Source organism: Vanellus vanellus (assembly GCF_965231255.1).
Source record: "Vanellus vanellus genome assembly, chromosome: 11".
NCBI classification, from domain to species: domain Eukaryota; kingdom Metazoa; phylum Chordata; class Aves; order Charadriiformes; family Charadriidae; genus Vanellus; species Vanellus vanellus.
The window spans coordinates 15307980-15324315 of record NC_138916.1 but is presented as its reverse complement, the minus strand read 5'-3'; the positions used below and the strand labels follow the sequence as shown (position 1 = coordinate 15324315).

At 37.5% G+C, this 16336-nt stretch overlaps 1 protein-coding gene across 1 annotated transcript; it reads left to right on the top strand.

Annotated features, from left to right (window-relative positions):
• Positions 1-10662: 10662 nt before the first annotated feature.
• On the top strand, positions 10663-16053 carry CFAP161 (cilia and flagella associated protein 161; the record flags this gene model as incomplete). Its single annotated transcript, XM_082489004.1, has 7 exons — positions 10663-10725; positions 10885-10974; positions 11159-11400; positions 12647-12731; positions 13532-13690; positions 14815-14888; positions 15867-16053. The coding sequence occupies 7 exons, from the start codon at positions 10663-10665 to the stop codon at positions 16051-16053; spliced, it is 900 nt and encodes a 299-aa protein (XP_082345130.1).
• Between the last annotated feature and the right edge of the window lie 283 nt (positions 16054-16336).

The following is a 16336-nucleotide window of genomic DNA, read 5'->3' as shown; positions in this document are numbered from 1 at the left end:
GGAAGATATTGTTAATACAATTTAACTAGTGTCCCCAGTAAAAATGAGTCTAATTAGGGTGAAATGGTATTTTATTCACTGAGAAAACAGGCATCTATCCTAAATTCCTTTCAGTGACTAAGGCATGATGACACATTTGGCATTAATTACATAGCAGTGCTATAACACTTATTTGCAGGACTGACTGCCACTAAAAAAAATATTTTCCTTCTCCTACCTTCAGCAAATCACTAGAAGTGATAAATGTAACCTGGAGCACAAATAAATTTCGGAGGACCAGAGTGCTTTGGAATATCTACTGTTATAAAAAAAGCACCACGGCATTATTTGTTCTTGACCACATTGAGAAAAATCATTCTGTCTCACTGCCTCCTCTTCCTTCCTGAAATCCTTGCCGTGTTCTCCAGTGTATCCACAAGGTTGCTGGAATTATCATTTGCTTTGCCTGACATTCATCATATTTCATCTTCTCTTTGAATCACATTTACAGGTTTCAGCTTCCCCTTCCAAACTTCCTGTCTTTACCCTTCATGTCCATACACCATCTCTGTCACCGCCTCCAGTGCCCGCTCTGTCTCTAGACCTTTGTGCTGTCTAGGCAGCAGAGGTAAAAAATGCACCTCAGTACCTTTTTCAGAAAACATACAAATATATTATTCAGGATACTACCATGTGAAATCCTGGGGATTAAGACAATACAGGAATACATGAGAATAACGTGTTGCTGAAAAAAATGGTAAGACCACTACAAGATTCCATCTTCTACCAGCAAGCTCGTTCTAGCCACAAGTATGAATATGGGTAACAGTCTGGACAACAAAAATTACTATAAGGATGATGCCTTTTAATTCCAGTGCTTTGAGTTGCCTTTTTTCCTTTTTGCACTAATGACTGGTATAAGCATAGAAGCAATGTGACCCCAGCTATAACACAAAAAATCTGAACAACTCCAGGCACCGCTTAGCCATCCTGTATTGAAATTTGAAATGCCCATCTTAAATCACTCGGCAATTATGATCTATACTGAAAGAAAACTGCCCTTCAAATCTCTCAGAAGCTGACTTCTCTTTCCAAGCCTGCAAGTAGTCTTAACAATGAAAATGGTAACATAGAAGTTAATTTATTATACCTGACCAAAAAATGCAAAATTTATCAGCCTGTCTCAACAATCACTGTAGTAATTGCCAAAAAAAAAAAAAAAAATCAGCAAAGTCCATGTTTTTACGTGCCTTCCAGGCATGGATATGTATTATCCAGTGTACCCAATATCCTGGTTTTGTCTCAGATGTGAGGAAGGCCGAAGCTCCTGCTGGAAGTTTTTTCCAGTTATAAGAGCTGACCTAATAATGTAAAGATGACAATCCAGAGTTGGTCCTCTATGCTGCCTGACCTCAGTTTGAAAACATCAAAATGGTTGAAGTTCAGTAGCTTGGTCCGTGGTCCCCAAACTCCTGGAGTTTTCAATATGCATAACATTTCCTCTGTATTTTCCAACTTGTAATTTTTGGGTTATAAAAGCTATTTCCCCACTCTGAAAGATTACACATCTCACTGGTATGTTATTGTTAGAGGAAGACACAATAAAAGAAGACATGTTATGAAATACATAGGGGAAAAAGTTGGAAATGCAAAGGGAAGAGAACACTTAGCACAGAACTAAAGCGAAGTATTTATTAGTGAGAAAGGAAAAACCGAGGGAATGGTTAAAATACTATTTACATATTTATATTTCCATAGGCGATTGAAAATTTGTTTATAACCGCACCTAAGTATAACAGTGATGTGAGGCATTGCCGGAGAGTTATTATTGACTGCCTTTGTCACTTAACATACTGAGAAGGCAGGGAATCTCTGTTAGCTGGAAAGCTTCGAACCCTACTGGGAGTCTGTATTCTTGAGCACAGAAATTGAAAGTGCATGATCAACTTGTATCAGGTAGCTGTTCACCCTACCTCAATTTCTTTACCTGTAAAGAACAAATAACTGCCTTCCTGAGCTGTTGAAGTTCCTCTAGCTAATCTTGAGCACGCTTTGAAGTAAATACAGCTATGCAATATAAGCAGATTATTATTAGATTTATCTGTCATTAAAGTGGGAAGGATATCAGGGAGTAGTTAAAGATCTTCTTTACTACTTTTTGAAGAAAAGTCTAGTTTAATTTTTGGCATATTTGATAGCCTTTGCGAGGAGTTCACCAGCTGAACATAGGCTAACAAAGGAATAAATTAAATGAGTGACTGACCCATGCCAGGATATGTGAAACAATGAGAACAGTGAACCTTAGTAGTAAATTAAGCATGCTAAGTTGACATGCAAATATAAACATTTTACAGGAGCCACAGAAGTTATTAAAGCAACGAAGCTGTCCCCCAGCTTTCCAAGTTTAACTAGAATTGTGCAGGATTCCTAACAACACAAAATACGACATGCAAAAAAAATTAAGTAACAGATGCTGCCAGGCTTCCAGAATATTTTCCTGCTGATGGGAACAGAATCATCCCTCACGGTTTTACAGACTGAAGCTCATTACTTTGATCAGCTTCTGCTGGAAGGTTACAAGTGCCAGGGCTATTCCTAACGACTTCTTTTGCAGGTCTTGGTTTTGCATTTCCTGGGTAGACATAGAAAGAAGAATCAGACACATTCTATGGTGCAACCGTTTCTTCTTTCAGATACATGTTTATTCAGTTCGTTTGCTTTCTCTTTTCTTTTTTTTTTTTTTTTGTTTGTTTGTTTCTTGGCAAGACTTCACAAACATTTTTAAGGAGGAAAAACAGACTTAAAAATCATTATAAGCCAGCGCAGACTGTATATTAGAAAGACTTTTACTGAAAGTAGGAAAGTATGTAATCTTGTTAAGAAAAAAACTAGCTAAACTTCACCCAACCATGGGATGTACCAGCAACTTGTGAAAGGCCACACTGAATTTCCACAACTTACGGTCTATTTTAGTCACTTTCATGCTTCATACTGTGTAGGATACAGCCAGCAGAAGACAGTTGCTACAGAAATAATGTTATAAATCCACTGCCAAATGGGATATATTTATAAAATATATGTGAGAAACCACAGGATTTTCAATATACCTTTCAGAGCAGATTAAGGTACTGCCTTTCAATTTTATTGTGGTCTACATTTAGACAGGGTATAACAAATAAGCACAAGAGGAGAGGAAAAGGGAGCAGTGATTAAAAAAAAATGAATAAAATAATGAGAATATGTACGATAGTAAGTACCTGCAAGAACACATATCAGCATAAATACCTGTAACAGTAGAGTCTCATCTGAACTGCCTATGGTCTCTCAAGGGACTAAGCTGCCTTGATAGATTCTATAAATTAGGGAATTAGGCAGAAGAAACAAAGTGAACGAAGAAAACAATTTGAGGGGTCGCAAAAGTAAATAAAATGGAATTTAAGAGAAGCAGAACAATGGAATAAAAGAGAACAGGCCGTGGGGAAATGTTTATTCTAAAGCTTCCTTCTCTGTTATGATAACACTATTGCATTCCTTATCAACCAGAACCACATGGTCAGATTTGATTTTTTCTTCATGCCCCGAGTCTGAAAGAATCAGAAGAATGCCACTTATTCCCCCATCCAGCCACTAAGAGGCACTTTTCTCTCTCCTTACTGGCAGTGCTCAGATCCAGCTGGTGTCCCAAGCTTAATTCACCTTTCTCCACTCTGAATTTATCCTGTTTCCCAAAGGCATATCATATGCAAGTGGCCTACATTACCACAGGAAACTTCTTCGTTAACTTAACTAGTCCTTTGATGTCTCTTATTTTGCATAGTCACTAGTATTTTGACATAAAAGCCTGCATCATCGCCCTAATTGCATATTTGTACTCCTAAGCCTTGGAATTTGCATTCCAGCATTACCACCTCTGTTCAGAAATTTTTTATCTTGACTCTACTGAATCATTTATACATACCCTATTACATCATGGGAAATCATGTCAGTCTTCTGTAAGACACCATTGCTGCTTTAAGTTTTGCCAAAGACTGCTGCCAGGATCAACAGAGATTAAGAAGCGCTTTGTGGATTTTGTGATTGTTCTCCATAAAGAACTCCATCCCCACATGACTTCTGTAAGAGACAGAAGTTTTTAATGTCAAAAGACTACATAAAATGGAGCTAAATGCAAATGTATTCCCTCTTTGATTATTGTCTTATGCAAATATCTCCATTTACTTCAGTGGTGTGTCTTGCAACAAGACAAAAAATCTATCAGCTTTTTCTCTTATTAAATATAGCCCATTAGTTTTTATATCACTAATTTTGTTCTTTCGTTTCTTGTTTGCTATAGCTGCTACTGAGTAAGGTTGTTCAAAGAAAATCCGTGTTTCACTTTCCATATGAAAGCACTAGTTAAAAAGCTAAATAGCCTTGCAACTTCTGCGTTTACTTGATATTACTTACTCCTCAGTAATTCCTATCAAGATTAAACCAAATTTCTTCGGGACCGTGTAAGATACGAACACAGCGTATGGATTAGGATGAGACTGTGCATACTTTTGTATATCTGTTTCCTCCCTCCTAGACGGATTCCCAAAAATTTAAATAATGGCAATGCATGCGGCCTGATAATCTTCATAATGTATCCTTACCTTCTAATTAGTTCTGTATATATTATTGAAAAAAATCTTTCTGCTGTTGGAGACATCGTTGGAGGCGGCAGAAAAGCTTTCATTTTCTCCATGGACACAAACAACACGTTTTAAGCACCTTTTATTCTGAAGTGAACCTTAGTCAAGAGTTCCCTATATCTAATGAGACAGAAATGCAACTCAGCGGTGCTTCCAGGGGCTCCCTTTCCTGAGAAGGGAGTACAGACACCCCCTTGTGGAAGCTGCCCAGCCTTCCAGGTGACCGATACATACGCCCACAGAGCAGCGCGCTCGCCCAGAGCACGAACTGCTATTCCGGCGGGCAGATGTTCTGCCTCCTTTCTAAAGAGCCCTAAGGCTTGCTTTTACACTAATCCCCCTCTCCCCCCTTTTTTTTTTTTTCCTGGGGGATTCAGGTAAAACGTAGGGAGAAATGGCCGATTCTGTATCATTTCGTTCCACTGAAAAGAGCAAACAGCAGGACCCTTACAAATACTTACAAGTTATTTCAGCAAGAAAGTTATTTCTCCCCAGAACGGGTGTGAATGGTCTCGCTTTTCATTTTGGGCTGGCAAATACACAGTACCTTGCAATGGCCTTTTTAGTAATTTTGTTATTTATTACGTTATTTGTGCTCTGTCTGTTTCTTGAGTCCTCAGCATTATATTGAAATAGCATTTCTCCCACAGCTCAAAGAAAAGCTACCAACCATGAAGCGCTAATTTACTAATCGATAGCAACAAAGAAATACCAAAATGTTCAGACTCTCAAATCAGAACAGTTGCCAGGGTCTTGAGACGTATAAAATATTTTCTGTAGGCCGTGATGTCTGACATAAATACACTGCCAGAGTAAGGTCATCCAAACCAAAACCATAAATAGTGGAATGGTGGCAGAAAATGTTAAAAACAATTACAATACACATGTTCTTTTCCCCTTAGGACAAAAGATTCTCATCATGTTCCTTTTTGTTATGCCAGAAATATTTAACTGATTCATGTTTTGTGGTATAAATACATAAGTCAGTTTCTGTTCTTGCTTCTTAACAGTTCATTTTATGTAACATTCAGATTCATTTGAACCAAAGTAAAGTATTCTGATCTCTAACATTTCTTTATCTCTAAACCTTGACTAGAACAAATAACCTTCTGATGTGGGCCCAGTGGGATACAGCATCTAACAAGCAAATTTAGCAAAGGTTTGAAGATGGACTGACATGCGTCTCTAGTGTTATTTGTAAACATTGTTACTTTGCTTCGAGAGACTGAAGCAGATATTTCAACCACAGAAAACTAAGGGAACAGTCCGTTTTCTATTTTAACGCTATCATCACAGGGAAGTAAAATCCATAAGGAGAGAAGTGACATAACCGGGCCATGATTGATGCACATCGGCAATTCACAATAGAAGATAAGGATCCTGCTGCAGGCAAGGCTAAACAGGGGAGCAAAGGCAACCCTAAGCACTATCTATAGTTAGCACTTAAGTGGGAAGAAACAGAATGAGCTGGGTTCACAAAAGGTCATGCAAAAACCTTGCTTTTCAGTTTCAGGAGCAGTATGTTCACTCTGGCAGGACTGCATGTTTGAACAACCCCCATAGTCAAAGTCAGCTGAAGTCATGGAGTTCAGGGCTTTTTTTCCCCCCACAGACAGCCAGACTATTGCTTTTTATATGCAAAAACTTGCTAACAAAAAGCAAATTTCAAAATCTCAAGCATGAGTATTCATGGAAACCAAAGTTTAAACAAATCAGTAAACAAGAGAGACAATGACCTGATTTCCACCCTTTATAAATAGGACCACGCCTCACCCACAATGATTTTGTGTCAGTGCCTGTGGGTGATGACAGAACTTTGTAGTTCAGTAAATGCAATGCACTCGATATATTGGAACTAGGGTGGAACATCACTTGACAAAAGTCTCTTTAAGTAGGTCCCCGGGAAGCGGTGTTTAAAAGAAGTCAGCTGAGATCATATCATGTGCATTAAATACTGCCAATTAAATATAAACCTTTTGCCTAGCCAATTACATGGCCAGTCTCATTATTCTGCTCATGATACGCTGAATAGCTTCCTAGCTTGAAAAAGAAGAATTTTTAAATTGCCTGAAGGTAGACATACATAGTGCACAGTCCTGTGAAGAGAAACACAAGAAGCCATATAGCTTTGTTAATGGTGTTTCTGCTTGTGCTAATAAACACAGGAGTTCTCAGCTGAGCTGTTTCTTGCCAATGAAAGTACTGTAGCTTCTTCAGAGTTAATACGGATCTCTTTGCAAAAGACAATGTTATTCCTTGGAGACATACTTTAATATTTCTATGTCCTTTTTATAAGTTACTGCTCCTGAAATGACAACATTTCTCTGAGAGATTCAGAGCTCTAGTGGTTTTTCAAGCCCACCTCCTGAATAAGATTCAGCTAGGCAGAGGAGAAAATCTTCGAATAGCTATCATGACTAGTCACGATGAAACAGCTCAATTTGAAGAAAACAATATTCCATTATACAACCATTTCTCAAAAGTGCATGCTCTGTACAAGTCTAATTTAGAGACCAGTAGAATGAAAATATCACGGAGATGGGGATAACTCAATCCAAACTTTAATTGGCAAGTGTTTACCACTTAGACACATTGCAAATTATTCCCCCTCCCTTCCCTTTCTCTAGCAGAATCTTTTGGTTATAAAACACCAAATGAGCAATCAGCAATTTTGGATGTCTTCAACCAGGTCTAATATTGAGAAACTTTCCACTTGTTTACCTACATCAGCAAACTTACTGCCAATACAACACACAAGCATCCTGCTCCCCTTTCTTGAAAAGGCAGCCTGAGAGGGCTGTTTAATGGATTACTGCATTTCAGAAATTACTATACCATGAACAGGTTGATTGCTGCTCAGCAACAAGCATCACAGGAAAACTCCACACTGAAATTCACAGCCAAAACGGGAGACATCAGTACAAGCGTGGGGCAAAACAACAGTCCTTAAATCTTATCGCATAAACTACTTAATTCTTTTTGTGCTGTGAACAGAGGAGTGTTTGGGGAATAGGTTAGAATAAGAAACTTAAGTTATATTATTAACAAGCAGATTAATCATTTTAATAGCCAGAAACCTAATAACAGCAAAGAAAAATGATAGCTATGCTCTGATTCATAGCATGTGTCAGAACAATCCTAGTGTGAAATAATAAAATGAAAGGAGACAAATCGTTCTGAAGAACATATATTTTACTCCTGTCCAGTATTATTTAGTCTTTACTGTTAATCAAATATGACACATTCATAATTTTCAACATGAAAAACAAAGAAAATCAGGAAAAAACCATAAATACTCTCCCAAGGCAGTGAAGGCATGTATATTCACATCCAACCTGCATGTGATTAAACATTGTTCTAGGTTTTTTTCTTCATTATGAACAGAATTTCATAAATTGCCAAACAGCAGATACAAGTAAAATTCATGTTTTCATGTTTTCCACCATGAAATAAGAAGGTATATGAGCGGAAGACCTCACAGGAAAAACTTAATGCTCTGCCACTCCCTCTAAATAAACATAGTGTGCCTCTTGGACTTAATTTATGTTCACGTCCATTCAGACCCATCCCTTTTTGATGGATTTGACTAAACAATATTTTGTACTACTGACACATACTAATACATTTACCTACTAAAGTATTCAAAACACACTCTTATCTCACACATTACTGACAGTCTTGAGGCAAGTAAAAGCCTGACCAGCCCAGCCTTTTATGTAAACTAATGGCTTAGATAGCTCTATATGGTATTTTGGGTCTTCTCAACCATCGAGTTCTCTTTCATTAAAAAAATAAAAAGAGAAAAGAGAAAGGGGAAAGAGCTCTGATTCTAGAACAGTAGGGGAAATATCTCTGAAAGTACACTGGCTATAGTTTTATTTAACAAAGACTTAAAAAAGGAAATACTAATGTTTCAAATAAATCACATATACCTGTAAGTCTGGTCAATTTGTATGCTGGCATAAGTTAACACACAAAACCAATTCTTTCACAAGTACAGCTTTTCTTCACACCATTTAATAATGCAAATAGCCGTTAGGAGTAAACTTAGATTTTATCTGCTCAAAAGGAAACTGAGCTGAGTTGAACAGGCCTGTAACCTTTCCTGCAGGAAAGATGTGCAATACACAAACACGTTTATAGAGAGCTCTTTTTGTTTGTTTTAATGGAATACTATGCAATCAGAAATGAAAGCCATCCAGGTGACACGGATAGCCACAGCATAATCCTACTAAGAAATGCATGGAGACATTTCCGTACACAATTATATTTTGACCTCTTTCTTTGTAATATTTGCATCAGAATCTATAAGTAACTAAGTACAGATGGTGCATCAGGCTACAAAAAGACGGAAGTTTTCTATGGATTCTATACATTACCTATACACACATCAAGACAGAGTGTATGAATTCTTAATAATATGGCTGACTGTAATGCATAGTTTTATAACAATGATTACTAAATACTGATTTTAAAGCAGCTTAATTCTGAAACAAAAATAATCAGAGAATCAAAACTTCTTAGACATTGCACATTGAGATAAGCAAAAGTAAATTGTTTAAGATCAAATATATTACGCAGTTTTGAATACAACTGTGATAAATCCACTTTATCATTTGCATACCAGTATGATTAACCAGTCACCCTAATCAAAACCTTAGCTCTATGAAAAGCATAAGTGTAATTTTAAGCGCCGAGTAGAAATTACTAGCAACACAGGAAATTAATCAAATCTCTTTTTTTTCTGAAAACACGTCGCATTTCAAATCACATCTGATACTTCCAGAATGTGTTTTGCTTTTGATATTCGGCCAAGATGAACAAAGTTTCTTCCCTATTTCAATTAAACAATTTCAGCACTGCTTCTAACACGGCTGGGTGTCTGAAAGCGTCACTTACCAAAACTGACCACAAAGTGGTGCTATTTGAACAAAAATGGATTGTATTTAGTCCTTAAAAAGTTTGGGATGTGCTGAATAACTCTTCGTGTAGTAACTTTTGATTTAAAAACAAAACAAAACAAAACAAAACAAAACAAACAAACAAACAAAAAACAAAACCAAACCAAACAAACAAAAAGCCAAAAAACCCACAAACGGCCAGGTTTCATGTGAATTGTTGTTCATATTGGCTGATAATAACATGTAGCCCAGCTGTCCATACAAAAAAAACCCAAACATTTTATTTTGAGCTTTTTAAGTTGTCCAGCATTGAAACCTTACAATAGTAAGCCTGCAAGCAAACCGTGACAGTTGTAAAGGGATTAAATGTCCTGTGCAAAGATCTACACAATCGTTGAGAATCATTGGCTTACGCTAGCTAGAAAGTAAACGCGTGGCACATTCACTTAGCCTATATTGCCATAGCAGATTTCAAAACTAAAATAAATAAAACCCCAAAACATTTGTAATCAAAACATTCGCCTAATGCATTCGCTCAGACTAGATATACAGAAGAAATCTTTTACAATGAGTTTGGTGAGACACTGGCCCAGGTTGCCGGGAGATGCCCCACCCCTGGAAACATCCAAGGTGAGGTTGGACGGGGGCTCTGAGCAACCTGATCTAGTGGAAGAAGTCCCTGCTCCCTGCTTGGCAGTTGGACTAGATGGCCTTTAAAGGTCCAACCCAACCTATTCTACGATTCACAATATTCACCAACACTGTAGCGTCAGTGTCATGAACTCGTTTGTTGCGTTAAGCTGATGCACCTCCTTGATCAATACAGAGCATACAGCACCACTTGATTGTAAATAAAGCCCCAAGCTAAGACTATAGCTTGGCTCAAACTCTTGAATTTCAGCATCTTCCACTTGTGCAACTATTCCATCACGACTGAACCAGGAACAGAAGTGCTTTGATGTACACACACACACACACACACACGACCGAGCCCCCTCTCTCACGCTCGCTGCCGCCGCTCATTGGCGGGCTCCGCCTCTCCAGCGCCCAATCGCTAGCTAGAGTGGTCGCCATGGCGACGGCGAACGCCGCGCGGCCCAGGCGGCAGCATGGCCGCCTACAGGCCCGGGGTGCTCATCGGCAACTGGGAGGAGGACGCGAGTCTGGAGGAGGTAGCGGGGGAGCCGGGCCCTCCCCCCTCTCTGGCTCCGGGGGGCCTCGCCCGCCGCTTCGCCTCGCGGTGTTTCCCCCTAATTCTTTCAATTCTGTTTAAACCCGGGATTGTGAGTGCTGGCTAACATGTCTGCCCCTTCTCTCTCCTTTGCGAGCAGGACCGCTTGAGGGATTTTATGCATAAAAGAGAACGAGGAGAACTTTTAATACAGAAAATAAACAAACTTCAAGATAATCTTTTCAAGAAGGTAATTTTTTAAGAAGGCCGTGTCGATCCTCTGTGACTCCGCATAGAACGGCATAGCTGTTATTAGCGTTCTTTTTTATTAGTGTTCGTTAAGAATGCGATGGATTTGCATTTGATAGGCTAAAATAATTCTGATATTAGGTCCAGATAATTCTGTAAAAAAAATTATGTGCATTTTAATTTAGATACGGCTGTCTGTGTCGAAGGATGGATTTGTTCATTACGGAGACACCGTGATGCTTCTGAACCCAGAGAACAAATCCTCATCCTCGGTGGAGAATTGCCCCAGGCTGTGCGGCAGACTGACTTTGGCAATTAACCTGGATGAACTATCCGTGCATTCGGCCGAATCACCGCAAGCCCCTCGTGGGGTTAGCGCAGTTGAGAGTGTGGACCCTGTGGGTCGAAATACTTTTTGTATTTTAAGGTTGGGTACTTCATTCTGAGGTTTTTTCAATTATTATGATGGCTTTCAATGCCTTGTTTTGAGACATAGGCAATGAAGTTTGCTAATACACAAATTAATTTGAGTAAGGTTAATTTATTTAAGAAGGACTCTTTAACTTGGGTCATGCATTAAGCTTGATTCTACTCTGCGTATTACTGTGAATAATTCCAAAAAAGCTTAAATCAGCTTAGAACTCATGTGAAAACAGAATCGAGTTCACTGTAACATGTCCAAATATCACTTAGTATTATCGTTCAGTCTCCTGCAAATAAGGTCTCTAAAGCAGAAATTTGTGTCAATGCTTTTGCTGAGCATGAAATGGACAGTGTTTCTGTTGCCCTACAAACCCCCCTAGCGAAACAGCATATTCACTCTCTCGAAGACCTATTTAATTCCAGCTGGTTGTGGGAGAGAAACAGAACAAGGTCCTGCTCAACAGTGGCGGGCTTTGCCTGAGTGCGTGTGTTTAACAATAATAACAGTGCATAAGAATAAAAATTAACCCATATAATCCTGATTGAGCAAAAAACTTTGGGTAAGACCTAAGAAAGATTTTTGATGCTAAGAACGTAATTTAGGCCTTCTAGAACTACAACCAAAATATTTTTGTTGAGCTGCTGGCTATCTTAGTGTCATTGGCACTGAATGCTATCAAGTCCCTCATTAACTAAGTTCATCAGCTACACAAGTTTTTTACTCTGAATACACTTCAAAAGTCTAGCACTTAATTTAGTGATTCTTTAATGTAAAATACAGAAATCATTCTGGAAATAGGGGTATACCAGCATGCATGTTGATGTAATGAACCACATTATTGAATATCAGTTACATATATGATTAGCAACATATGTTGTTACAGACAGAAACACACACTGTCCTGCTTTTAGTCTGTGATTTTTCAAATGCTTCTCTTAAGTATATTTTAAAGGGGGCCTCAGTGCTGAATTCTCGTTGATTTTTCATTGAATGTTATCTTTCCACCCTGCATGTTAATGAATACATCATAAAAAGTAATCAATACAGCCTGTTTCTATTCTGTTAAATATTTTAACCAGTGAGTCAAGTATGAAGTGTCTTTTGAGTTAAGGTATTTTACCTATTTTTAAAAGTAAACTTAATACAAAGTGTTGCCACAAGACCTAGCTAGAGACCAAACCAACCAAACAAAAAGAATAGTAAAGCTGATTATTTGAATGTCTCTTTCTTCTTTTTACAATTTTAACAGTGTTAATGGAGGTGCAGTAGGTGAACCCATTAGATTTGGGCAAACCTTTGGTCTTGGAACAACAGGAGGGTTTTCTGACCAAATGGTAAGGCAATAAAGTTGCAAATGGCAATGGTAGCATATACTAATAGCGCACATTTAATTACTCTCTCTATATATATGTAAAGTTCTACAGTGATTCAACATCTTAGCTTTACAGAGCAGATTCAGAATCAGACATAGTTCAAGATAAGCAATACATATTTAGAAAGTTTATGCGACTTGCCTGACATCAGGTGTGCAGGCCAAGGGGGCTGTCAGCCAGAATGACTGGATCAAGGAGATTTTAGAAAAGAAAAGAAAAAAGGAAATTAAAATTAGCTTGTGAATCATGAAAGAATTCATCATTAGAGGGAGGGTTTTTTTACTTTTTCTTTAAATAAATCCAAAATGATATTATTTCATTTCTTGTGAAGATAAATCTATAGTAGGTATAATAAGTGACATATTATTCTATCATTCTAAGGGAGCAGATTTCTATTAATTGTTAACATTGTCCACCTCTGCAAGTTAGAAGCAAATAAGACATTGTATGTTACATATCCACCCAAAATAAATCACCACAACTTTGAAAAATATTTCCCTCTCAATGACCCCTTTGGTGAGAGAATCTTCAGAATGTAAATTAAATTTTAAATTAGTATTCACCAGTCTATGTATAGAATAGGTCCTTAATGAGTTTACCAACAGTATAGAATCTATGTTATGGGCTTTGTACGTGTAGCTTTAGCTTGGCAGACTGATTTTTCAGGAGCCAAGAGAAATTTTTTTGTGTTGAAAAATATTGTTTTAAAATTACATATCTTGTTTCTTTTATATTAATACTGTCCTTGTTTTTATTTACAGTTATATCTAGCAAGTGACCATAAATCATTTATAAGATTTGCTAAAAAATCTTACCTTCAGCAAGTATTTTTGACAGATGAGCTTTCCTATTTGACTTGCTGGCAAGCTACTTTCTTGGATCCACAGCTGCGTCTTGAATATGAAGGATTTCCAGTTCCTGTAAGACATTAAAACTGTATAAAATGTTATGAAGATTTAATTGAAACAGTAGATGGATTACTTAGAAAAAAGATGTGTCCGTTTTATTTATCTATTTTCCTTATTTAAGTTCTGACCTGTAATTTTAGGAAGGGAGAGAGAGAAGGAATAATCTCTTTAACCAGGGAATCTGCATATACAACTATTAGGTTCTGGCGTTCATTTTCAGGTTGACTTGCTCAGTTTTTCTCAGCAGAACTTTTTAAAGGTTGGCATTATGATGTTGTGAGGATGCAGTACTTGGAATCTGCTTTTCAGGACTTCTGAGCACCAAATTGCATTTCCAATATTAGGAGCTGTGATTAATTCAGAACTCTTGTACATTAAATTATAAAAGCATTAAAAAAAAAAACCCAAGGCATCTGAATAAGTGGATATGCTTTTCCAAATGTGGTTTTTAACCTTTTGTAAATACATTAAGCAGACACAGTATTTTCCTGTTCCACATAAGCGCTAGGCTTCCTGAAGTGCTGGTGTATAGCAAAATATCACAAATGTGCCTGTATAGCCTTGATCTGTGACTAATTTACATGAATCAGCTTACTAGTAAACAGTCAAAATTATGTAATTGTCAGAGACAACATTGTTTATTCACAGTATTGGTAAATGGGGGTGACTAAAAATTAATTCTGTTATACATCAAAAATTGAAAATTGGTAAAATGTAAAGGTCCATATCTAGGCTGTGTCCCCAGACTATCTGGATCTCTCATATGGCAAATGTCAGTCCAAAAGGAATTACCCTGATGGCAAAGGCCACTGGAATGATTCTACTGCTTGCTTCACTTTATTTTATTTTATTTTATTTTTTAAGCATCCAGCACAAGGGAGTGGAATGGAATGTATTGGACAGGAGAATGTGTCTGACCTGAGGGCTAAGCATTTGACTGGTCTGAGCTGTTAAGACAGTCGAGTTGAGAACTGATAGGGTGTAAAATATCTCACTATCAATGTACAGCAGTCTCAGAGTGATACAGAGAATGCAGGCTTACACTAAGCGGTAAATAAAAGCATTTTATTTGAATAAGAATGGTTAAAATTAGTGTAAAAATGTCTCTCAAGTGTCTTCCCTTGTTTTTTTTCCAGGCAAACTCTAAAATGATTATTACTCATTGCCATACTAATCGGAGCTTAGCCGTTCCACGGAACTTTTGGACATGGTAAGAATAATTTAGAACTGGCAGGGATGTAAATAATGATGTGCCAACATCAAGAATTACTGTAAGAAGCAAGACAGTTGCTTTAGGAATGCACTGAGGAAATGGAAAAAAATGTAGAATGCACATTCTCCTTTCCCTTATTTTATTTCTGGGCTGTAACGTGTGCCCACTGTGATGCTGCAGACAATCAGCTCAGTCTTATTTGTGGTTTTTGTTTTTAATTATTTTTAATTCATATCATATCATTCTTCTAGCCTTCTTTAGTTTCTTGGTGGTTCTCCCTTTGAATATCTGGAGCAATTACAGTCGTTTGGGCGTTGGGTTTTTTTTTTGAAGAAAAAAATTATATACTAGGAAATGTAAGGAGTAAAAGAGCTAAATAAAAGCACACTGCATAAAACTGTATATTGCTTATGTCCATATGAATCACTCTCTCAACAAATTGAAGTTAATCCAACAATTCAAGTTAATACGCATGCATTAAGTTAATTTTGATTACGCATTGTTAAGTAGTATACCAATTGTTTCCCATTAAATTCTGAGCAAGATCTGACTGAGGATTTGTATCAGGTTTTTGAGGCTGAAACAAGGTCTGAAAGTTTGAGGCTGAAACAGTTATTAAGTAGCCAGAGTCTTCCTCAGCCAGAGAGAAATGGTGATGTGAATGGTGATGAGACCCTAACCAGCTTGTACATACTGAGTCGGTGTATCAGTGCCTTATACTGATGGGGCTGCTTTAGCTTTGAAGCTAGAAAGGTGGCATTTCCCTTTGATTTCAAATTCCTAAATTACTCATAGGAAACAAAGTGGGCGATTGTGTTTCTTGTAACGGTCTGATATTTGAAGGTGCATGATGATATTTCTGAATAAACCAAGAGAAACATGAGAAAACCTTGAACAATTTGCAAATAATGCAGATTTGATGAACTTGTGTATATATTAATTCTCCCGCCCATCCCCTCTTCTCTGACTTTGCAGGTCTTATTTTGGAAAAGAATATGAAGTAATTTGTCACACTTATCTGGACTCCCATAAAGCTGAAGAAGATAAGAATTACTGGGTAATAGTTACAGGAAATCCCAGCGATGAGGAAGGTACAATGATTGATAGACCCACCCCTCACCCAGGTGGGATCAGAAAGAATGAGTTTTCTGAAGAGACATAGAATATAAAAATCCCAGACTACAGCCGACAGAGGCTGATGAGATTCTGGTTCTTGGTTCTTCTGTTGAGATTTTAGTTTGAGAGATGTTTGTTTTAAAAATGGAAATGAAAGTCTACCATTAGTAATATTGCATAATCTCATTAACTCATTGAGCTTATACAGTGTGCAAAAACTAATAAAATTCAATGGACCATGGACAACACAAAAAATTCTTGAATCGGGAAGAGTTTGTTTTCCCAGTTTCTTGTTCACTGATTGCAAAAGATGTCAGAATCCAGGAAAT